Consider the following 24,079-nt stretch of genomic DNA (forward strand, 5'->3'; position numbering starts at 1 on the left):
ACCAGAAATAGTATTAGTGGTGAGATTATGATAGACCAGACTCCCCAGTTGGTCCAAAATGTTGCTGTCCGAGTTCTGACTAGATCAAGAAAAAAGAGATCATATTTCTTCATTGATCTTACTTTTTTTTTTTTTATTGTATTAGTGGTCAGATTTTGGATAACCAAATCCTCAATAGACTCCCCAGTTGGTCCAAAATGCTGCTGCCCGAGTTCTGACTAGATCAAAAGAACGGATCTTATTTTTCCAGCGCAAGTGAAGAGATCATATTTGTTCAATGACTTTACCAGAAATAGTATTAGTGGTGAGATTATGATAGACCAGACTCTCCTGTTGGTCCAAAATGATGCTACCCGAGTTCTGACTAGATAAAGGAAGAGAGAAGCATTTTTTTTCAATGACCGCTTTTTTTTATTGTATTAGTGGTCAGATTTTGGATAACCAAATCCTCTATAGACTCTCCAGTTGGTCCAAAATGCTGCTTCCCGAGTTCTGACTAGAACAAGGAAGAGAGATCATATTTCTTCATTGATCTTACAAAAAAAAAATTTGTATTGGTGGTCAGATTTTGGATAACCAAATCCTCTATAAGACTCCCCAGTTGGTCCAAAATGCTGCCGTCCGAGTTCTGACTGGAATCAAAAGAACGGATCTTATTTTTCCAGCGCAAGTCTGCTATAAAAACCTCACTGGTTGAGTTACCCGTCAAGCCAGCGACCCCGGTTCGATTCCCGAGCTGAGCGGAGGGTCCTTTCCCGCATGTCATTCACCTTCTCCAAAAACTCCCCAGCTGGTCCACACATGCTCCTGCCTGAGTTCTGATGAGAACCAGGAAATCCGATTTTATTTATCAAGTGTAATCTTACTAAAACGTTGTCGGTATTGTATTGGTGATTACAGTTTGGACTACCAAACTTTCTTCAAATCGGTCCACAAATGCTGCTGCTCGAGTTCTCACTAGAACTACGACGAAGAGATCACGGTCTCCGGTGCTGTCTTGCGCAACTGAAAAATGACATTTTGAACACCCAGATGCTCTGTAAATAATCTCCATGTGGCCCAAAATGCTGCTGCCCAAGTGTTGACTAGAGTTAGGATAACAGATCATGGAAATCCAGTTACAGTATATGCTAACTTCACTGTGCTAAAAACATGTGAGTTAGCTAAAAGAGATCCGATTTCGCTAAGTCGCTAGCGTTCACGACTCTGTCACTTAATAAAAAATTGTCACCCGCGTAACAAAGTGGTAGCTTTTCCACTCGGCCGGAGTCTTGGGGTCAGTCTTGGCGGCGAACCAGCTGCGACCGTCACGATTAGACCTTTGAGCTCATCAGGAATTCATGGCCGGACTAATCCCCGAGCGCTCCCTAAACCCCCCCCCGCCGGTTAGCATTCAGCTGCTAGCCAAGACGTTATCGCGGCGACATGCGTCTCGCCACAAAAGAGCGTTAATCTGAACTGGCCGAGGACGCAGATTAGCGGCGTAAGCGCCGGGACCACACACTGACGGTGCGGTCGTGTCGCTATTATCTGCCGCCATTGTCGCTACAAAATCCTCCAGTGGCTCTTCAAGCGGCGCCGAATGCGCCCGCCTTTGATTGGCACTTGTCAGGCCTGATTGAGAGGCGGGAGAAAGGAGGCCCATGAATAATCATTTGCGCATTCTTGGAGGGGGCGGGGGGGGGGGTGCTCTGGGTGGCGTCGGTGAATAGCTTGGGCCCCCCCCCACCCGATTGTCCCGGCGCTGCTCATCTTTTTCCCAAACAAGCAAAGAAAGAGATACAAGTCGCAGCGCATTGCCCTCGCCCGGTCCTCATGTCGGAGCGACTTGTGCGTTTTTTTTTTTTTTTGTCCTCTCTGAGGGGATTTGACCCCCCGAATGCAAGATCTCTGCGGACCTCAGTTGCAACGTTGCCACGGCGACCTGCGACCCGGTGCTGGTGTTTTTTGCGCTAAAATCGTGTCAGTTCTTTGTTAGGGATTAGATTTTGCATGACCGCAACCGCTTAAGACTTCCCAGCTGGCCCGAAAATGCTGCTTGCCGAGTTCTGACTCGATCCCGGTGCAAGGATCGTAGTTCTGGACTTAGCTGCTAGCTTCATGGCGCTCTTAGTTGTTAAATATTTTTGAAGGATGTATTCAAGATCAGATTTGGGATTGCCACAGCACTTATAAAGAATCAACAGCTGCCCCCCCCCCCCCCCCCCCCCAAAAAAAATGCTGCTGCCTGAATTCTGATGAGAACCAGAGAAAGAAATCAGTTCTCCATTTATCTGCTAGTAGTGATGGGCATGACTGAATCTTTAGAATCACTTTATTAACTCATTCACCGCCATTGACGGCTATAAACGTCAAAAATTCATTTGAACTATTTCTAGTAGTTTAACTTTTTTTCCCACTTTTGTTAACAAGAGTATGAAAACCTAGACTTTTTTTTTTTTTAAATAATCTTTTATTTTATTTTAAAAAAAAAGGTTATTGAAAATTAGGGGCATCAGGCGATTAAATGATTAAAAATGAGGGGCGTCAGGCGATTAAAATTTGTAATTGTAATTAATCGCGTGACTTCAATAGTTAACTCACGATTAATCACAAATTTTATATCTTTTAAATGTACAATAATTTTCTTCTATGTTTTCATACTCTCGTTAACAAAAGTGAACAAAAATGTTAAACTAATAGAAATAGTTCAAATGAATTTTTGACGTCTATAGCCGACAATGGCAGTGAATGAGTTCAAAAGAACCGTTCAAAAGATTCGTTCGTCGAATTGTTCGTCTACGCAACCCCGCCGGCACGGACGTAAAAAGTAATACAAATAAAAAATTTAAAAACACAGTTTATAGTATGTTGCTATATTTGTTGTCACGCGAGTGTTTCCATCCAAAACAAAAAATACGTTCACTCACTGAATCAATTCCTGAACCGGAATTGGCAACACGTTCACTTCAGGAAGTGATCCGTTCGCTGAAAAAGATTTGTTCTTTTTGAACGAAACCTACGTGAACGACACAACGCTATCTGCTAGCCTCGCCCCGTTGTTCCTTACCAAAAAAAAGGCAATTGTGTATTAGTGCTTACATTGTAGACAAGCAGAACCTTTAGAGTTTTTTTTCAGATGGTCCAAACTGCTGCTTCCCGAGCTCTGACTAGAAACAACAACAAAAAAGTCATATTTCTATTGTGAGTTGCTATAGTTTCACGATGCTTTATATTACGAAACACTTGCCAATAAGTTTTTAGAGATTGGATTTTAGATGACCAGAGCCTGTAAAGGCTGTTCCAAACCGCTACTGCCCAAGTTCTGGTGAGAACTAGGAGTACGGATCTTAGTTCTTCTGTTATTTGCTAATTTAACTACACTGTTACAAAAAAAAAAGCCAATGATGTTATAGACATTACATTTTGCATGACTTGTGCCTGCCTTAAAAGACTCTCTCGTCCCAATTGCTGCTTCCCGAGTTCTGACTAGAACCAGGAGAACAAATCAAGCTTTTACGTTAAGTTGCTAATTTTGTGGCCTTGTTTCGTACTAAAAACCTGTAAAGTTTTATTTTTCAAAAGGTTTGCGCGGTCGCGTTTTATGCCAGACGTTTGCTTGTCGTGATGCAGAAATGAACACACATTTCTCATCTCGTCCTTCCTGTCATCTTCCCCCGAGACTGGACACGAATTCGGCACGTCGGCGCGATTGTGTGCAGCGTGCCGGATGGCCGCCGCCGGCAAATGAGTCGCGGCGCCATCAATCGGTGCCGGCCGACCGCCCGGCGCCCGTCTCGCTTACGTGACGAATGTTCTGCTCTCAATCCAAAATGATCCGCGTGTCAACGATGGCTTCGCGAGCGTGCGTTCTTTGTGTGGATGCTTATTAACACTCTTAACTCATTCACTGCCATTGACGGCTATGGACGTCAAAAATTCATTTGAACTATTTTTATTAGTTTAAAAAAATCCACTTTTGCTAACAAGACTATGGAAACCTAGAATTGTTTATTTATTATTTATTATTTATTATTTATTATTTATTATTTATTATTTATTATTTATTATTTATTATTTATTATTTATTATTTATTATTTAATTTATTTATTGTAAATTTAGAACAGATAAAAAATTTGTGATTTATTGTTAGTTAACTAGTAAAGTCATGTGATTAATTACAATTTTTAAAAAATGTATCGCCTAGCGGGCCTAATTTAAAAAATAAAATAAAAATAATAATAATAATCATAATTAATCGCATGATCATTTTATATCTGTTAACATATATATATATAAATAAAATATAGGTTTTCATAAAAAATGAAATGAAATGGAAAATTGTTAAACTCATAGAAATAGTTCACATGAATTTTTGACGTCTGTAGTCGTCAATGGCAGTGAATGAGTTAATTGGCTGCTGGGTGACAAAATGGTTGGGTGAAAGGGAGGTAGGTGCGTGGGAATATGAGATTGTAAACAGCTTGGTTTTAATGATGTAGGCGATATCATCATGGAAAATGTGGAATATTTAGGAACACATTTGATGTATGTGAAAAATTATTGGTACGATGAACAGTTGGAAGTCATAATAGTTTGAATTAGGGTTTACACAATCAGGATTTTGGAGCTGTTTTTTTTTTTTTATTATAACCGATCACTAATCCAATCAGAAGATGGACCAATCTATTGAAACAACTTCTTTAGTTTTTGTACAGTCAACCCTCACGATTTGCAGGGGATCGGGACCGACTCGGCCCGCAAATAGCCAAAATTTGCATCAAATTGAAAAAAAAAATAATTAAAAAAATTAAAAACGCTGATAAACTTTTAACACAAAATATGAGGGGGAAACCCACTATTTAAAAGCTTCTTACTGTATATATTGTGAAAGCTCGGAAAACGAAATGAAACAATGGCAGCATTGAACGTTCCTGGAGTGAACGAGGTTGTGTTTGCTGTAAACATTTATTCTGCAGGTCCCATCAATGACGTCATTGATTGATTGGCAAACCCTGACATTAAAACCGATCGGATTTTAGCGTAAAAAGGCTAAATATTTGCCAATCCGATCCAGCCGATTTGATCTACTTTGAATTGCGGAGGGATTAGTTAAATTTGCAAAATGTGCGCATTCGTCTGGGGAATTTTGTCATGAAAAATGTGGAATTCTGAAAATTAATGGAATTTGGGAAATGTGGAAAAAATACTTCCAAAGATGTCTGGAGTTGAAACGGTTTGAAGCAGGTGAGAAATGTGGAAGGAATGCAAATGGATTAAATCCATTGATTTGGCAATACTTCAACAAATACATAAAAAAAAGATAACATTTCATTCATTTCAGTCGGATTTCTTTTCATGGAAAATGTGAAATGCTTCTTCTTCTTTTTTTTTACGAACTTCCATATTGACTGTAGCTTGTTGAACTTTCTTGCTTGTGTCGAGTATGCAGGTTGTGACGTGGAGCTGGCGGACCAAACGGGGGCATTTGCAGGAGGAGAGCCGCCGGACGCGGGTGCGGAGGAGAGCGACTACGACTTTGTGGAGGCGAGGAAGCACAAAGTTCTGAAGATGCTTTACAATCTGCAGGACCCGTCCAAGCGGATCCCCGATAGCGTCCGCGTCTGCTCCGACTTTGACGACTGTGAGTGAGTCTGCCGGCCGTGGTCTTCACACACTTGAGTTAACTCTTTGACTGCCAAAAACGTTAAATAACGTTAAGTAAAATCCTATGGAGGAGTGCCAAAGACGTTAAAAGACGTTTGTTTCAAAACAGAGGTGAAACTAACCATTTTCTATTGTTGATTACTGAAAAACGGAATAAGGTAGAAACAAACTTTTTTTTTCTGATGAAAGATGAGAGTCCAATCTTTTTTTGGTAGTATGTGTGTTTCCATAGTCCAAACACATAATTTTCTATGGACCTTGAAAGATCAGTCAAAATACTTAAAATCGGCTGGCACCCACGGCATCCCTTTTCTGAAAACATCTGGCAGTCAAAGAGTTAAAAAAATAAAATAAACACTTTTTGCAAAACCCTCGATAATGGAAATGTATGTAGCATGAAATGGTCAAAAGTATTGGGACATATTTGGTGATGAACTAGAACAGAGATTCGTTTTCTTCCGCTTCCCACTTCCTGTCGGCGTCCCAATACTTTTGTCCACTAAGTGCCTCCTAAAAACACATCTTATCCTTCAAAACAAACAAACAAAACCACACTATATTTTTTTTTTTTTTTTGCTCCACTCGACTCTGAAAAGCTCCCCTGTCAATTAGTGCACTTTATTTATTTATTTTTGCAAGCATCACTTTAGTCAGCCCACCCACCCCCCCCCCCCCTCGCCCCCATCCCTCCTCCCCTCATCTCCCTTTTGTGAGCGCACGGGGGCCACAATGGGGTCCCACACCTCAGGTCAAGGCTGATGAGGACGACTGAAGGGTGCTGGGGGGGGGGGGGGGGCGGTCAGCCAGGTCCCTTGGAAGTGCTGGATGCTGATTGGACAGTTGGGCAAGGCCACTTGCAGCTGGCCGCCGCCCCCAACGGGAGCCACAGATTCTTAGCATGATTACTTTTGGGGCGGAGGACACAGATAGAACATTTGAGAAACATACGATGACCTTGAATTTTTTTTGGTGTGTTTTGGTGGTCATTGAGTCGTGCCTGGCATCCTACAGAGAGCTGTTTGTAATATTTTGGCCCATTTGTAAAGTGAGCTAAAAATAAGGAACAGCAAATTGAGACCCCCCCCCCCTAAAATTGATGAGTTAAAATATATTTATGTATATCTGCAATCTATTTATCATGTTAAATAATTGGATAATCGATTTAAGGTAAATATTATATCCACATATATAATGGAATTGTTGTGAAATTACTTTGCATATTCTTATTAATTTATCTTAATTGTTTTAAGTTGGATAATGCAATTATATATATATATATATATAATTCTATATTTATTTATTGTATTAAATAATTAAATAAATCTCACCAAATTAACATAATTGACATGCTCTTAATGAGATATAATTTTTTGTAAAATTTTATATTTTTACCTTTTTTAAAGGAATTCTTATAACTCACTTACCTTGTTCAAAAAAATAAATAAAAATAGTTCACTACATTTAACATGCGTAATTTTACTAAATCACTGGTAAATTAATTCTAATGAAATGATGGTAATTATTTTACATATTTCAAGTTTTTGTTCAAATCTAGTAAGGTCACCAAAAGATTGGAAACAGCTCTCCATGCAGTCTGCGTTCATGCAAATTAATAGTCTGGATACTTCAAAACAAACGTTTTTTTTCGGGCATGTGTGTGCGTGTTTGTACTGTACGCGTGTGTGTGTGTGTGTTTGGGGTTGTCGTTGGAGAGTGCGCAGGGTGTGTCGTGTTTACAGAGCGTACGTATGCTGGTACAATCTGTCATATCTTTTTTTGTCTTTTTTTTTTTTTGTTCGTCGTGTGTGTCCACACATCCAAGTTTGTGTGTGTGCGTACGTTGCACCACTCATGTCCAAACACTTGTGGCGACGCCCCCTCATTAGCGATGTGAAAGGGCCTAATTGTTGGGCGTTAAGGACAAAAAAAAAAAAAACACAAGTTGTACTTGTCCATTCATTTGGGCAGCCATATGCGTGTCCATTTAGCATTAGCGTTAAGAGTTAAGCTAACATTAATATACGATACAGTTCCCACCAAGCAATTTGATTGGACGAACACTCGGCCAACATCGTAATAGCGTGACGTGACTTAAATGTGAAGCAGTTAACCGACTGGTTAATGTTGATGCGTCATGATGTTTTGGCTAGTTAGCATTACGTGCTAACGCTAATTCCAATGCTAACGCCACTGTTAGCCGATTGATGTGAAAATATGAAAAGCAGGATTAAGAGGAGCGTTTGAGTACAATTTGGATTAAAGCAGGACATTTACTGGTCTGTTGTATGCGTTGAACCGATTAGTTGACTAGTCTGCGAGTTGACTGCGCAAAACTAGCCGACTTTAATCCTTTCAAATTCAAGGTGGCCACATTATAGTCGACTACAAAAAAGTTTAGTGATGGTCAACTGTAAATTGCATTTTAGCTTCATCCTGACATTTGGCCCAAAAATGATCCCGTGTATATTAATGTTATTGTGAAGGTCGTCGCTTTCCTTATGCTAACCTCCCAAACTGTTGTTTGTCCTGTTGTTGCCGTCTGTTGGTGTTGGCGCCCTGCAGCACTTTGGAGTTTTGCATTGCTAATTGTGCGGCACACGCACATTCTTGTTGTCGCTCAACTGCTTGGAGACGACAAAAAGAAAAAAAGAAAATGTTGCCATTCATATAGTTGCGTTTTATGTACTGTATTTATGGAACAGGTGGCAAAATAGAGAACATGTTTTGGATTGTTGTTTTAAGGCTCTCTCACATACAATTAAAGTGCATATAAGTTACCCCAAAGCTTTTTAAATAATAACACTCTAAAAACAGTTGGGTCAAAAATAACCATGGGTCAAAATGCGTTCCTCTAGAAAGTTGGGTCAAATTGACCCATAAAGTGGATCGGTCTATTTCTTATCCATAATTGGGTTACTTTTGACCACAATTATTATTTTTTTTGGAGTGTACTGTAGTATAATTACTGATAAAATATATTAGGGACATCATTAAAGAATCAATGAATTTAGACAATACATAATACATGTAGACTATGTATCGCTAGTAACTCTTTGACTGCCAAAAACGTTAAATAACGTTTAGTAAAATCCTATGGAGGAGTGCCAAAGACGTTAAAAGACGTTTGTTTCAAAACAGAGGTGAAACTAACCATTTTCTATTGTGGATTACTGAAAAATGGAATAAGGTAGAAACAAACTTTTTTTTTCTGATGAAAGATGAGAGTCCAATCTTTTTTTTGGTAGTATGTGTGTTTCCATAGTCCAAACACATAATTTTCTATGGACCTTGAAAGATCAGTCAAAATGCTTAAAATCGGCTGGCACCCACGGCATCCCTTTTCTGAAAACGTCTGGCAGTCAAAGAGGTAGTCTTCTATGAGTCCTTGGTGTCAACAAGAAGGCTGGCAAACACCTGGTGGCCTCGCGGTCAGCCCCACTTTTGCCCCGCCCACTTGCTTCTGACTTTTTACCTGAGGGGAGCAAGTCACCAGTCAGCAATTAAACGAGATGAATGCGAGCGTGTGCGCGTGTGTGCTGAGCTCCGCGTCCTTTTATGCAAGGCGTGTTTGCCCCGGCGTGTTTACCGTCACTCGCCATTGACGAGCGGCGGGCGGCGTGCAAAATGGCCGCCGCATCTGTCAAAAGCCCCAAATAGGCCACAATGGGCCTCGTTGACGGCGCCACCTTAAGGAGCGGCCGTGTCATAATAGGCCGTGATTTGGCTATTGTGGGGGCTATCTGCGCACATCTGTTACGCCGGCGGTCAGGTGGGCGTGCGGTGCCGGCTGATTGGTCGGCGGGGAGCGTGCGTGCGTGTCAGTAACTTGTGGTTTGTGGTGAGGCCACGAGCGTGGCGGCTGTGTGTGGCTTTGTTTGCTTTGCCTTCAGCGCACGCTAATAAGCGCTCACACGCAAATACACACATGAACACACTCACTCACCTGCCCACTTTTACACGCACACGCATAACATGGAAGTGGACAATAGTGTGTTATTGTTTGCAGCTTGCTCACTTAGTTGGTTCCCGCTTAATCCCAGACTTTTGTCTGCGGCTCCTCATCAACACTAAATCCAAAGTGTCCCATCATGCCTTTCAACAAAGCTCACATTCAGCACGAGCAAACCCCAGCCCCCCCACCCCACCCACACCCACACCCTCTACCCCACTTTTTCTCTTCACTCTTTTTATTTTTAATAGCCGGAGAATGTCACCGGCCTACTTCGGCGACCCCCAAAAATACGTGCCGAGGACAATTGAGAGCAGCCAGCGTTCACACGTGACAAAAAGGTTCAAGGAGATTTGGTGCCGATCCGGGCGGCGGACATTGTGTCATTTCACATTTTTCCTCCATTTAACATAAACCTTGTATTGAAAAATTGGACAATGCGTTAGATTGATAATAGACATTATAATGGAAAATGGACGCAATGGGAAGGAATCAATTTGAGTGTGTTCCAATGTGTGTTTGTCTGAGTCGGAAAATGAATCCCCGCCAGCGCGTGGGATTGTTTGTCATGTTTTCCATGTGTCAAGATGGCGTCCGCCAGCAAGCGATCAATGAGCCGCTCATGACGGACAACGTCTAGAATGATGGACAATAATGCTTTTGTTTATTTTGCCTTGACACTATCATATTTTATTGTTCCTGACTTTCACTTTCCCTGCACAGTCAATCACATTTTAAAGGGTAAAAAAAAAAAAAAATACACTTAAGCCTGGTTCATGCGGTGAGATTTTAAAGGGAACCTTAAACATGTTTTGACAATAATATGTTATCTGTGACCTCACTAGTCCAAACATGGCATTCTGATTAATATTATATTTGTGGAATATGAGTTATGAAGCAAAATCCAGACGTTTTCATCCATCTCAGGGGGCGGCCATTTTAGCACTTGCTGTCAACTAAAGATGACATCACAATTACTCAGGGATTAGGCGACGACCAATCACAGCCTACCTGCTTTCTGAAGCTGCGCTGTGATTGGTTGTTGCCTGAGACCTGACCAACTGTGATGTCATTTTCACTCGACAGCAAGTGGCAAAATGGCCGCCTTCTGAGATGGATTTAAAAAAAAAACGGCCGGATTTTGCTGCTTAACTCATATTCCGCTAACGCAATATTAATATATTTAGATTAGTGGGGCTGCAAATTATTGGCAAGAATTTTTGGGGGGGTTGACTTCCCCTTTAAAATTGTCGGCAGACTTCCACAACCCTGTTCCTCATTATCACAAAAAATATTGATACATATATAACGAGATTTTTTATTTTTCACCTGTTAGCATGCAGCTAACAGTTAGCATGTACTCTTCTTGAGTACATACTTTAACAGTTTAGCATTCATTTGCAATCCTCATATTATAATTAGAATAATATTAAGATTGCATTAGTAATCAAATTCTTACATCTGCAACAGGTTTGCGGCAAACAATATCATATGACAAATAAAATATCTATTTAAAAAAAAGGTGTACTGTTGATGGTTGAGCTTGACAAATTGTGTGTGTTTTGCCTGAAAATGTGGGGGAAATTATTAAATGTTTTATTTTTCAAAAATATTGGTGCCTAAATTGCCCTGCAATTCTGAAAATTCATAAATTGTTTGACTTTGGGCTCTCATGGTGTCATTTCCTGTCCGAGCACTGAGGCACATTTTATTTTAATTTCCGACAAAATAAGCTGAGGGGGAAAATACCAAGTACTGTGTTTGCAGGCAAAATCAGCCGCTAACTAATGTAATGTAAACAAACATGGCGGAAACAACAAAACAAACAAAGAGGTGGTGACTCCAAAGTAAAGTGTGTTTGTTGCTTACATAATTTGTCTATTCGCCTCCACGCCCATTTGTCCATTCACACAAAATACATGTCTGTAGCTGTAGGTCCTTTCGCATACCCAGAGGAGCTAAGGACCCCTTAGCTGTCTCCAGCCATGCCTGCGTGATGGCAAAACAAACGCAGGAATCACTGAAGTCTCTGGTTACAGATTGCCAGTGTCTTTCTCTCCCTCTTTCTGTCTCATCTTTCTCCATCCAGTCGTCCGGCTGATGAACATTTTCTGCTCGGCTTGACAGCAAAGGCGCAACCTGTGCTGCTGCTGAAAAAAAAAAAAAAAAAAAGGAGAAAAGGCGTCAGGCGCTGGAGTGGAATCAGATAAGACTCTCAGGCGGCAGCTTTTCCAGGCCGGCTTTGTCCCGCCGCTGGTCCTCCCTCAATCTCTCACTCCAGTGCACCTTTTGTGGTCAGAGCCTCCACCTCTTCGCCCCCCCCAAAAAAAAGACGGCGATGAGGGCCAAGCAGGTAGCGCCTCGCCATTTTCAAACCCAGCTGACTTGTGAGATATTTGCAAACAGATGCTGGAGTTTTCTTCTTTTGGGATCTATCAAGCTTCAACAAGTCAAGTTGACTGCACGCCAATGTCGCACTCTGCATGACAAAGGCGGAGGCCCGCTTTGGATGAGAACTAAGCTGATAAATGGCCCGAGTCGCACAAAGCCCGCCGGTCCAGAGGTTTAAGTCAGACGCACTGATATCAACACTGCCGCTTCCCCTCCGACAACACCCCCCCTTCCACAGGCAATGAATAAGGGTCTTTATGTGGCACAGTCACTCTCATCTGCTAAATTGAAGTGGCAGCAGCTTAAAAGCCAACCCCCCCCCCCAACCCATGATTGTCTCTCACTCACTTTTGCTACTGGAAATGCTCGGACCTTTATGGCGAGTCAACAAAATGACAACAAACAAAAAAATCAAATTCCTCCCAGTTAAAGAGACAACCATCATAAAATGTTTTAATTACGTAGCCGTCGGACAAAATCTAGTTTATCACACCAAAATGGTTACTTTGAACCAAAATGGCAGTCTATCTGTATTTTATTTTTATTTTAGGCATGGGTTCTTGAGACATTTTTGTGGGTATACTCATGATGGACGTATCTACCACGTTTCATGCTGCTAAGTGATACAAGCTTCAGGGGCTGAATTTTCCACAAAATAAAAAATAAAAAAAAATCTAGGGTACAAGTTTTTGAGAAATGACCACCAGAGGTGGCAAATCCAGGTCCAGGAAGTAAAGACCCTGCCACAGTTTGGCTTCAGCCCCAGGCGCTAGCTAGCTAGCGCCCTAGCTAGCTCCCCAGGTGCTTGTTTACCTGCTAGGGAGCTAGCTAGCCTGCCACAGTTAGGCTAGCTAGCTAGCTTGTTCCCTAAGGAGCTAGCAAGCTAGCACAAGGGGCTAAAGCCAAACTTTGGCAGGGTTTTTACTTCCTGGACCTGGATTTGCCATCTCTGATAACCACTAAAATGGTTGTTTTGAACCAAAATGGCAGTCTATCTGTATTTTATTTTTATTTTAGGCACGGGTTCTTGAGACATTTTTGTGGGTCTACTCATGATGGACGTATCTACCACATTTCATGCTGCTAAGTGATACAAGCTTCAGGGGCTGAATTTTCCACAAAATAAAAAAAAAAAAAAAAAATCTAGGGTACAAGTTTTTGAGAAATGACCACCAGAGGTGGCAAATCCAGGTCCAGGAAGTAAAGACCCTGCCACAGTTTGGCTTCAGCCCCAGGTGCTAGCTAGCTAGCGCCCTAGCTAGCTCCCCAGGTGCTTGTTTACCTGCTAGGGAGCTAGCTAGCCTGCCACAGTTAGGCTAGCTAGCTAGCTTGTTCCCTAAGGAGCTAGCAAGCTAGCACAAGGGGCTAAAGCCAAACTTTGGCAGGGTTTTTACTTTCTGGACCTGGATTTGCCATCTCTGATAACCACTAAAATGGTTGTTTTGAACCAAAATGGCAGTTTTTCTGTGTCCTTTCAGAAATGACTTCTTGAGACTTTTTGTATGTTTACGCATGATAAACCTGTCTACCAAATTTCATGTCACCGAGTGAAACCGGCTTTGGAAGCTGGATTTTCAAAGGATTGCTAATTTTATGCATTTTGCCATTTGTAATGAAAGACTTTCTGATCTCTTTAGATGGAGCGAGTGTACCTAATGAACTGGCCAGCCATTGTGTGTCTCGCTTTGGGCCTCCCTGGTGGAAGATCATGAATGAATTACCATATTGATGATGTGGTTTCCCTTTTGGGGAATTCAATCAAGAATCTTTGCCCCGGCCTCCCCTGTGACTCCTCCGACATCTAATAAGCTGCTTTTATAGAAAGAACTATTAACCCTCTCTCACTCGCACATGCACGCACACACGCACACGCACCCTCGGGCCAACTGGACCCACTCCTGTGAACCACTCGCCCCGCATTGTCCTGCCTGCCTGCCTGACCCCATGTTGCCCAGAAGGGGACAATTCAATCCCTCTCATGCTTTAGTGTCCATAGAAATTGGGTGTTGCTATTAATTTGAACGTCTGTCGTCTTGTTGTCTTTGCAGTCGACTTTTTGGCAAAGTTCTGCATCTTCAGTCCGGAGAAGCTGGAAGAGTACAAGAGAGCCTTTCAAGCAGTAGGTTTTGAAATAAAAATAAAAAATCACGGGCAAAAGTATTGGGACACCCCCAATGGAATGTCGCATATTTTGCAGGAAGACGCCGACGCCGATGGTTACATCTCCTGCATCCAAGTGGTGGACGCCCTCAAGCAAATTGTCCCGGCCGATCTCCTCTCCGATGAGGAGGAGATTTATGTTTACAGGGTTTGTTCTTTTTCCATGTTTTAGTTATAATGTTACCGTGCTATAGTGCAGTTTTTTTTCAGCAAAAGCTTTTAAATGTGTCTGACAGCTTTGCTAATTTAATGTCTGTTAGCCAGTCAATGCCATTTCCCATTATATGTTAGCGTTAAGCTAGAGCAAAGCTACGCTGAAGATTTTACAATTACAATTTTTCTTTCACACATTTTTCTCTTTTTTTTTTTTAGATTCTGGCCCTGGTGGACTTCCGCGTGACAGACGGCCTGGTGGACGTGAGACTCTTTGCCGTCATCGCCAGCCTGGCGCAGAAGATTGCTGCCATGGAGTGAGTTAACTCTTTGACTGCCAGACGTTTTCAGAAAAGGGATGCCGTGGGTGCCAGCCGATTTAAGCATTTTGACTGATCTTTTGACTGATCTTTCAAGGTCCACAGAAAATTATGTGTTTGGACTATGGAAACACACATACTACCAAATGAAAGATTGGATTCTCATCTTTAATCGGAAAAAAAAGTTTGTTTCTACCTTATTCCGTTTTTGAGTAATCAACAATAGAAAATGGTTAGTTTCACCTCTGTTTTGAAACAAACGTCTTTTAACGTCTTTGGCACTCCTCCATAGGATTTTACTAAACGTTATTTAACGTTTTTGGCAGTCAAAGAGTTAACCAGCTAAATATGAAGAACGTATGCGTTACGCACGTTCCTACTGGCTGGGAAAAACTACGTAAAAAATATATTTTTTGCAGAGGCAACAGACCGTCAAAGCAAATTCAATTTATGAGTCATTCTCAAATTTTTATAATTTAAAAGATGGCAAGGTCAAAATAAAAACAACACTTGAGATTTGGTATATGGGGCCTTAATGGGTTATATAGTTAGCTACGCCTAATCTGGATTGAATCCGGAATAAAATATGATTGAGATTATGACTCTGCGTATGTGGAGGAGATTTCATTGAAATTAGGTGAAATTTGACAGATTTTGTATTTTTAAGGTGTCTGGTATAAACTATAGGATTTTGTTAATACATAATAATATAATAATAATATACAGTGCATATATGTTTAAATCATTTTTTTTTTAATTAACCCAATTCAAATTGTAGTATGTTTGGAAATACTATGCTCATCATTAAAAGTTTTTTTTTATTTATGTGTCTAATATGAACAATCCGGATTTATTTTGACTAATTTGATCCCCCCTTCCCTTTTTATTAGAAATATTTCAAATTAAATAATAAAGTTCACCTAATTTAAATGTCACCGTCTGTTTTATTATAATAATTTAAAGCTGTAATAATTTGTAGCAATTTGCCCAAAAATATCTTTACAATTGCCATTTTATTTGACCATTTATGATCTTCTAATTAGCCGATTAACACCATAGCTGTTCCCAGTGGGTACTCATGACTGGTTCGAATTTCCCGCCCTCTGTCTGTCGCAATGTGCACGTGAGAACGGGAGTCTGCAGTTTCATTTTTCGGGCCACATGTGGCAGAAGCTTTAAGCAATTTATAAATATGTATTACAAATGTTATTTATGTTCGTAATGTTTTATTTAAAAAATTGAACCCATTACCTCAGAACTATTTTTCTCATTAAAATATGTATTTTATATATTTTGCCCATTTTTTATTTACCAATTTTAGCACTATATTACACTTAATACTTAATATTAAAACAGAATAATTTCATAATTTTTTTCGTCGTGCGCATTGTGAACGTGAGAACGGAGTGTGCAGTTTTATTTTATTTTTTGAAAAGTTTTGAAATTCAATTTGCTGTTATTTATCAGCTTTAAGTAATTTAAATATTTCAATTTCAAATATGTATCATATATTTAATTTAGGTTCATAATATTTTATTAAAAAAATATTTGTAGCAAAAATAATTTAGAGCGCAATATTAATCTAATTTAAACTATTTTTCTCATTAAAATATATATTTTCAGTCTTTTTATTTTTTAAGGTTTGCCCAATATAAACAACATTTTTTTTTGTAAAATAGAATAATTTAACAATTTTATCATTAGATTTTATATCAAAACAGAATAATTGTATACAATATTTTGATGTTATTTCAACCGACTCAGCCTTTAAATTCTCACCATAAAGCTAAATCAAGTAAGAATCGAGTCACACAAATATCCTTGGTGGTGGTAATAATTGCAAACTATCTTATGCAGAAATATCTCGACAAATGATTGGAGAAAAAAAAAAAAAAAAGCATGTGTGCCGTCCTTGTGCTGCCTCGACTCCCCCCATATGCGTGACATTCCCACACACAGCGCCGTCTTCCTGCCCCGGGGGTCTTTGTGGCCCCCTTGTGACGGGAGCCGGCCCAGAGCCGCCCGACCGGGGAGGTCCCGGCGGGGTCAAGGCCCGCTCCCGGTGCCCCCCCCCCCCCCCGCCGCTATGAGGGCTCCCTCTCACCGGGGTCACGGGTCCCGAGATTTACGGCCGCGGCCCCGTCGGCGTATTTGAAAGATCCACGTGTTGCGAGGAGATCATCGGACGATGGCGAGGAGGAGAACAATAGCATCCTTCTGCCGCCTCGTCCCCCGTCCGATCCTCTTACCTGCGGCCCTCTAATCCCGACGCCTCTAATCCCGCTTTACGTGCGAGCTGCAACTGTACTCACACAATCGGCCTTTGAAAGCTGAGCAGGCGTCTCCAATTTGCATTGATTGTACCCGTAAAGCTCGCACAAATGCCGTAAAAGACGCCTGCCGGGAAGGACAAAAAAAATGTTAAGAGGGCAGCCACAAAAACATCAAAGGCAGTGACCACAACAATAAATCATTTTGCAGATATGTATGTAGCAAAAATAACTATGCATGTATTCATGAATAAAGAGGCTAACTACAACAATAGATAGCCATTTTGGCAGGTCAAGTCACATGACCCACCAGTGTGTCATCAACCGAAATTAGTGACAGGAAGTTGTCATCATCGCTGTTGATTGACGCCGCAGTTCAAAGTAGGTCACAAGACGCTCATGGTGGAGACCGCCCCCCAAAAAATTAGGGAGGGGATTACGTAAGCAACAAGTCTGCTGTGGTAGCCCAGTAGGAGGCCCGGGGAGGGAAAATGGGTTAGGTTGCCATTGACGCGCACACACGATCCCCCCCCCCCCCCACACACACACACACCCGGGTTTGCGCGAGCCATTATCATGCCAGTGTCCTCGACACACAGTAGCATTTGGACTCTTTTACCTCTAACCAAGTGCAATTAATGATCATTAGCTGCCCTGTCCTGCCTCATCCCCATCAAGCAAGCCGGCCCCTCCCCAAATTGCCCGCCACACCGCAGCCAATCGCGGCGCAGGAGCGCTGAGGCGTAACGTGCGCTCGCTGGCCCATTCTTTGGCATCCAGCCGGGAGGGGCTCGTTAGGACATTCCGATTGTTTACACTGTCCCATCAAAAAAAAAAAAAAAAAAAAAAATGCATTATTTATTTATTATTTAAGAAGAATACTTCAATTTAAATGTTGTGATTAAAAAAAATATATATAATAAATAAATTAATTAAAAATAAATGAATTATTTATTTATTATTTAAAAATAATCCTTCAATTAAAATTTTAATAATTGAATAAAATATCATCAAAATTAAAGGCTATTTAAAGAATCCTGAATCCCTTATACTGGGCAAAACATTTTACTTAATTCCAAGGATGATATATTTTTTAAATTATTATTTCATTTTACTTTTTATTACTCTATATTATAGCATTGAATGTGTCCCAATACTTTTGTAAAATATATGACATCATTTCAACTAATTCCCCATTGTTTATGACTGTCCCGCCGGACCTACTTTTTGGTGTCACCCACTTTCTCCCCCCCCCCCCCTACTTCATCTTCCTTGCAAACCCCCCAGAACCACACACACACACGCCAGCCCCCCACCACTCAGCCCCAAAGCAGTTGTAGCCGTTATTGTGGCGGGACGTGTGTGTGCCCACGCATTGTTTGGCAGCCAGGCCGCGCTGAACAACCACAATGAACTCACAACACTTTACCATCAGCGCAAACGCAACGTGGCACGGGACCGGCCGGCCGCCCTGCCCGCCAAAAAAAAAAAAAAAAAACATAAGTCGCCAAAAGCACGCTGGCACCAAAATGACCTGTTGTCTATTTTCTCTCTTGCAGTGACTTCATGAGGTCGCTGGTCACCAACATGGACTTTCGCTCTCTGGAAGTACGACTCTTCAAAGTCAAGGTAACACTTGACCTCCGAAATTCTCATTATTGGCCTGTACAAGATCTTACTCTGCAATATTTGATTACTCTACATCTTGAGTCTGCGATATTGATTTAAAATGCAACTTGAGTCGCCGATGTTGGCAATGCCACCGTAGCCTACATCTTGACTCAGCAATTGTGACCAAGTGTACGTCATGACTCAACAATCATGGCCGACTTTACATCTAAACTCAACTCAATTCTGACCAAGTCTCCACCCTGAGTCAGCAATTCAGATCTTGTTTACACCATGACTCGGCAATACTGACCATAGTCTGCCCCTGAGTCAGCAATATTGTTTTAGTCTAGACCTTGATTCAGCAAAATTGACATGGCAATATTAACATGGTCTATACCTTGACTCAGCAATTCTGACCTAGTCTACGTCATGACTCAACAATCATGGCCGACTTTACATCTAAACTCAACTCAATTCTGACCAAGTCTCCACCCTGAGTCAGCAATTCAGATCTTGTTTACACCATGACTCGGCAATACTGACCATAGTCTGCCCCTGAGTCAGCAATATTGTTTTAGTCTAGACCTTGATTCAGCAAAATTGACATGGCAATATTAACATGGGCTATACCTTGACTCAGCAATTCTGACCTAGTCTACGTCATGACTCAACAATCATGGCCGACTTTACATCTAAATTCAACTCAACTCAATTCTGACCAAGTATACAACTGAGTCAGCAATTTTGACCTTGTCTACGCCATTACTCAGCAATACTGACCTAGTCTGCCCCTGAGTCAGCAATATTGTTTTAGTCTAGACCTTGATTCAGCAAAATTGGCATGGCAATATTAACATGGTCTATACCTTGACTCAGCAATTCTGACCTAGTCTACGTCATGACTCAACAATCATGGCCGACTTTACATCTAAATTCAACTCAACTCAATTCTGACCAAGTATACAACTGAGTCAGCAATTTTGACCTTGTCTACGCCATTACTCAGCAATACTGACCTAGTCTGCCCCTGAGTCAGCAATATTGTTTTAGTCTAGACCTTGATTCAGCAAAATTGGCATGGCAATATTAACATGGTCTATACCTTGACTCAGCAATTCTGACCTAGTCTACGTCATGACTCAACAATCATGGCCGACTTTACATCTAAACTCAACTCAATTCTGACCAAGTCTCCACCCTGAGTCAGCAATTCAGATCTTGTTTACACCATGACTCGGCAATACTGACCTAGTCTGCCCTGTTGGGTCAGCAATAATGGCCTAGAGTCTAGATCTTGACTCAGCAAAATTTGACTACTTTACAGCTTGACTGTGATAATGACTTAGTCTAAAACTTGCAATGTTGGTAAAACTACAATAACCTACACCTTGACTCAGCAATTCGTAGCAATATTTGACTACTTCATGGCGATATTAATCAAATCTACACTTTGACTCAGCAATTCTGATCTCTACATTATGACTCAACAACTTGGGCCTACCTGAGGCTCAATTCATTATTGACCTAGTTTACACCTTGAGTCAGCAAAACTATCCCGTTCAGTGACTGCAAGAGCATCTCATGTGCTCGCCCCCTTTGGTTCACCCCATAGAATTGAAATGGAATTTAGGTCAGGGCTCGGGCTAGTCTGAGTTTGCCAAGTTGCCAAGAAGTCCAAAATAAAGCGAATCTTCTGTCGCAGATGTAATGATGCATGAATGAATGAATCTTGATTTGAAGTTGATTTTTTTTTTTTTTTTTTTTAAACGACGATTCCACAAAAAGGGTTCCCCAGCAAGAAAATGGCGGGCGTCTGCTTTTTCCTTTTCTCAGATTAGCTGCTTTAATCTCGTTAAAGGGCCCTTGTAATCAGCTCTCGTGAAAACACACACACACGCACACACTCTGTCTCTCTCTCTCTCTCTCTCTCTCTCTCATCCATGTATACTGTACAGATGCTCACAAACATTCTCTCAGTAAACACTCACACCCGCACTTACACACTCTCACCGTGACACACACACACACACGCACACACACAGCAGGCCAGCCAGCTCGCAGGTTTCTTTGCAGCTTTGTAGTGGCCGAGCTGTCAGAGATAGCGTTGTTATGCTGCAAGCTTTACAAGGGGAAATTGGCTAATTGCCAAGGTGGGGATTAGTTGCACGCCCCCCACCCCACTCTCTCTCTCTCTCTCTCTCTCTCTCTCTCTCTCTCTCTCTCTCTCTCTCTCTCTCTCTCTCTCTCTCTCCTTCTCCTCACCTTCCCCAGCAATTATTCTCCAGCCTGCATTAAGTGTGCAAACAGGTGCACTCCAACAAGAGCACAAACAGGCTGAGGTAATCTGACGCCCGCCGGACCCGCTCACTCACACGTACATAACTGCACACACACACACACACACACACACACACACACACACACACACACACACACACACACACACACACACTTCAACAACAAAAACACACACTTCCATGGAGAGGTGCCGCCACTTAAAATTGCACACAAACTGCTGGCTCCCTTTTTTTTTAATCCCGTCTAAACAACATTTAAAACAGTAGCAAAATAATACATTTGGCATATAATTTTCATTTATGTTATTCAATAGTTGGCAAATTAATTAGATAAATAAATTAAATTAAATAAATAAATGTTTGCATATAAAATAAATAAATTAATTATAAATAATACATTTGCAAATGGAAAATGTGTCATTTTAAGTTGTGTATTTGTTGTACATAATAAAATGCAAAATTTGTAAAATAACCTTTTTATTATTTTTGTTGAACAATAAGTAAATTAGTATATTTAAAGTAGTTATGAATACAATTCATCCAAGTTTTGACTTTTTTTTTAACCTTATCTACAAATGTCATATTTTGCATAATATTTGGATGAAAACATTTTTTTAATAATGTTTTGCTTAGTTAGATTAAATCTAAATAATACAATCAAAACGCATCTAATTGAATTATTAGCTAGTTATAAATAAACTATTGGTCACGTCTTTTTTATTACATTGAACTTTTTTGTATTTATTTTACAAAAAAAATTTACTTCAGAATGCAATTAATCATTAAAAAAATGCTAAAATGCAAGTTTCTCGCATAGTTAATTGATTATGAAAATTTATTATTTGATTATTGAAATAACTGATTTTACAAACCCATTTTGTTGTCACGCTATGAATGACCTGCTGCTCCATTTTGTCCCATTTAAAAATCAAACAATGCTCTCGTTGACATCTTGCAAGATATTAATATCAATAATAAATAACGTGACAAATTGCAGCAGCTCTTCCTGTTCCTGCTGGAGGAGCGTCGCGCGGAGGCGGGCGGGCGGCGAGGTTTCATCAGCGCCGAGCAGCTGGCACTGGAGCTGAAAGCGGGCGGCATCCGGCCGGCGCAGGAGGCGGCCATCGCTCGCCAGCTGCGGAAGCTTCCGCCGCTGGACCTGATCGACTTCCTGGCCTACCTGCCGCTCTTCATGCTCATCCACACGTCAGTGGTGGCCAACCCGCTCGACGACGCCCCGCAACTCTGACCGGGTAGGTGGGACGCCAAATGCAAACGCGTCTGTATGGTGGCTTAAGAAGTCAAACGCTCTTTGAATGTCAGGAGCTGTACCTAATGAAGTGTCCTCAAAGATATGTCACAACAAATACAAAATGAAAGGTGAAATGAGAAAAAAACAGTGAGTGAAGGTTGCTGTCTGTGGTCCTGAAATGTCCTCAATCGACATTGTTCCATTGATATCCAAACTCTTGACTCAGAAATACTTTCTTACTCTAAATCTGACATCTGTCTACTCTAAACCTTGTTTCGGAAATATACCCAACACTTCACACCTTGACCCAGCACTAATTGCCTCGTCTAAACCTCGACTCAGCAATATTTGTTCTCTATTCTCAACCTTGACTCAGCAACATCTGTCTGGTTTACCCCTTGACTTAGCAACATTGACCCTAGTCTAAACCTTGACTCAGAAATATTTTCCCAATCGTAACCTTTCACTTTCTATCTTTTAGTTTTCTACACCTTGACTCTAAATCTTGATTTTTAAATACTCGCCTACTACGGCCTCGTCTAAACGTTGACTAAGTAATATTTGCTGCCTTTGTCAACCTTGACTCAGCAACATCTGTTGAGTTTAAACACCTTGACTCGGCAATATTTGCCTACTCTAAATCTTGATTCGGAAATACTTGCCTACTTTAGATCTTGACTTGGCAATAATGGCCTCGTCTAAAGTTTGACTCAGCAAAATTGAACTACTCTACACCTTGACTCAGCAATATTGACCAAGTCCAAACCTTGACTTGGCAATATTTGCTCGGTATAAACCTTGACTCAGCAATATTTTCATAGTGTAAACTATGGGTCAGCAATATAGACTTCTTGGTTAAGCTTTGAATTGGCAATATTGGCCTTCTTGAAACCTTGACTCAGCAATATTTGCCTACTCTAAATCTTGATTCGGAAATACTTGCCTACTTTAGATCTCGACTTGGCAATAATGGCCTCGTCTAAACATTGACTCAGTAATATTTCTTGCCTTTTGTCAACTTTGACTGAGCAACATACGTCGAGTTTACACCCAGACACAGAAATATTGATCTCGCCTAAACCTTGACTCAGCAATATCTTGCAATATTTTCTTTGTCTGAACTTTGACTCAGCAAAATTGAACTACTCTACACCTTGACTCAGCAATATTGACCAAGTCCAAACCTTGACTTGACAATATTTGCTCGGTATAAACCTTGACTCAGCAATATTTTCATAGTGTAAACTATGGGTCAGCAATATAGACTTCTTGGTTAAGCTTTGAATTGGCAATATTGGCCTTCTTGAAACCTTGACTCAGCAATATTTGTCAAATCTAAACCTTGACTGCAATATTGGCTAATGATACACCTTGACTCAGCAATATTGACCGAGTCACCACTCACCTTAAGTTGCTCTCTAAAGCTTGACTCAGCAGAATCTACTTTTCCTACAAATTGGCTCTGCAAAGTGTCCTGTAGTTTAAATCTTGACTCATCAATATTGTCTGTATTTGTTTCTCTCGCCACATTGCACTAAACAGGTTGTGTTAGCACACGCTGCCTGCTGTGTGCTTATCATGCAAATGCGGCGATGCAACAATCAGTCTGCAATGAATACTCCGCCCATCGGATATTAGACGGCGCCATTGTGGCCAATTGGACACGGCCCCGCACGCCTGACAGACCCTAACGCACTCTGACAGCCCACTACGCGGGAACTTTAGATTCAGACTAAACTTTTTTCTTTTTTTTCCCCCTGACATTTAGCAGACGTGTTGCATTCAAGCGTCATCGGCTAAATGACAATCGGTGTACAAATCATTCCGTTTGGAGACCATTTTCCCTTAACTTTAGTGACTCTTGTACGAAAATGAAAAGTGACTTTAATTTGAGTCGTTTGCATGTTTCCAGTCTTCCTGATTGAAAATAAAAAAGAAACAAGGACACCAAGATCTTGTTTTTAGGCGGGAACTGGAACGGCGAGTGACTCGTGTGGCACGACGCTGCGTGTCAGCAGGCACACGCCGA

The 24,079-nt window shown here is 41.0% G+C and overlaps 1 protein-coding gene across 1 annotated transcript in view; it reads left to right on the plus strand.

The window, feature by feature from the left end:
• LOC144034662 (uncharacterized) overlaps positions 1–23,404 on the plus strand; it is a 46,574-nt gene extending 23,170 nt beyond the window's left edge. The window contains exons 10-15 of the mRNA XM_077543591.1: positions 5,433–5,624; positions 14,036–14,106; positions 14,185–14,295; positions 14,520–14,617; positions 18,450–18,519; positions 21,796–23,404. Of these exons, the coding sequence (XP_077399717.1) occupies positions 5,433–5,624; positions 14,036–14,106; positions 14,185–14,295; positions 14,520–14,617; positions 18,450–18,519; positions 21,796–22,047 (794 nt within the window). The 3' untranslated portion in view covers positions 22,048–23,404. The remainder of the gene's footprint in view (positions 1–5,432; positions 5,625–14,035; positions 14,107–14,184; positions 14,296–14,519; positions 14,618–18,449; positions 18,520–21,795) is intronic.
• The last annotated feature ends 675 nt before the right edge of the window (positions 23,405–24,079 follow it).

This window comes from Vanacampus margaritifer, chromosome 15, assembly GCF_051991255.1.
Source record: "Vanacampus margaritifer isolate UIUO_Vmar chromosome 15, RoL_Vmar_1.0, whole genome shotgun sequence".
Lineage (NCBI taxonomy): Eukaryota > Metazoa > Chordata > Actinopteri > Syngnathiformes > Syngnathidae > Vanacampus > Vanacampus margaritifer.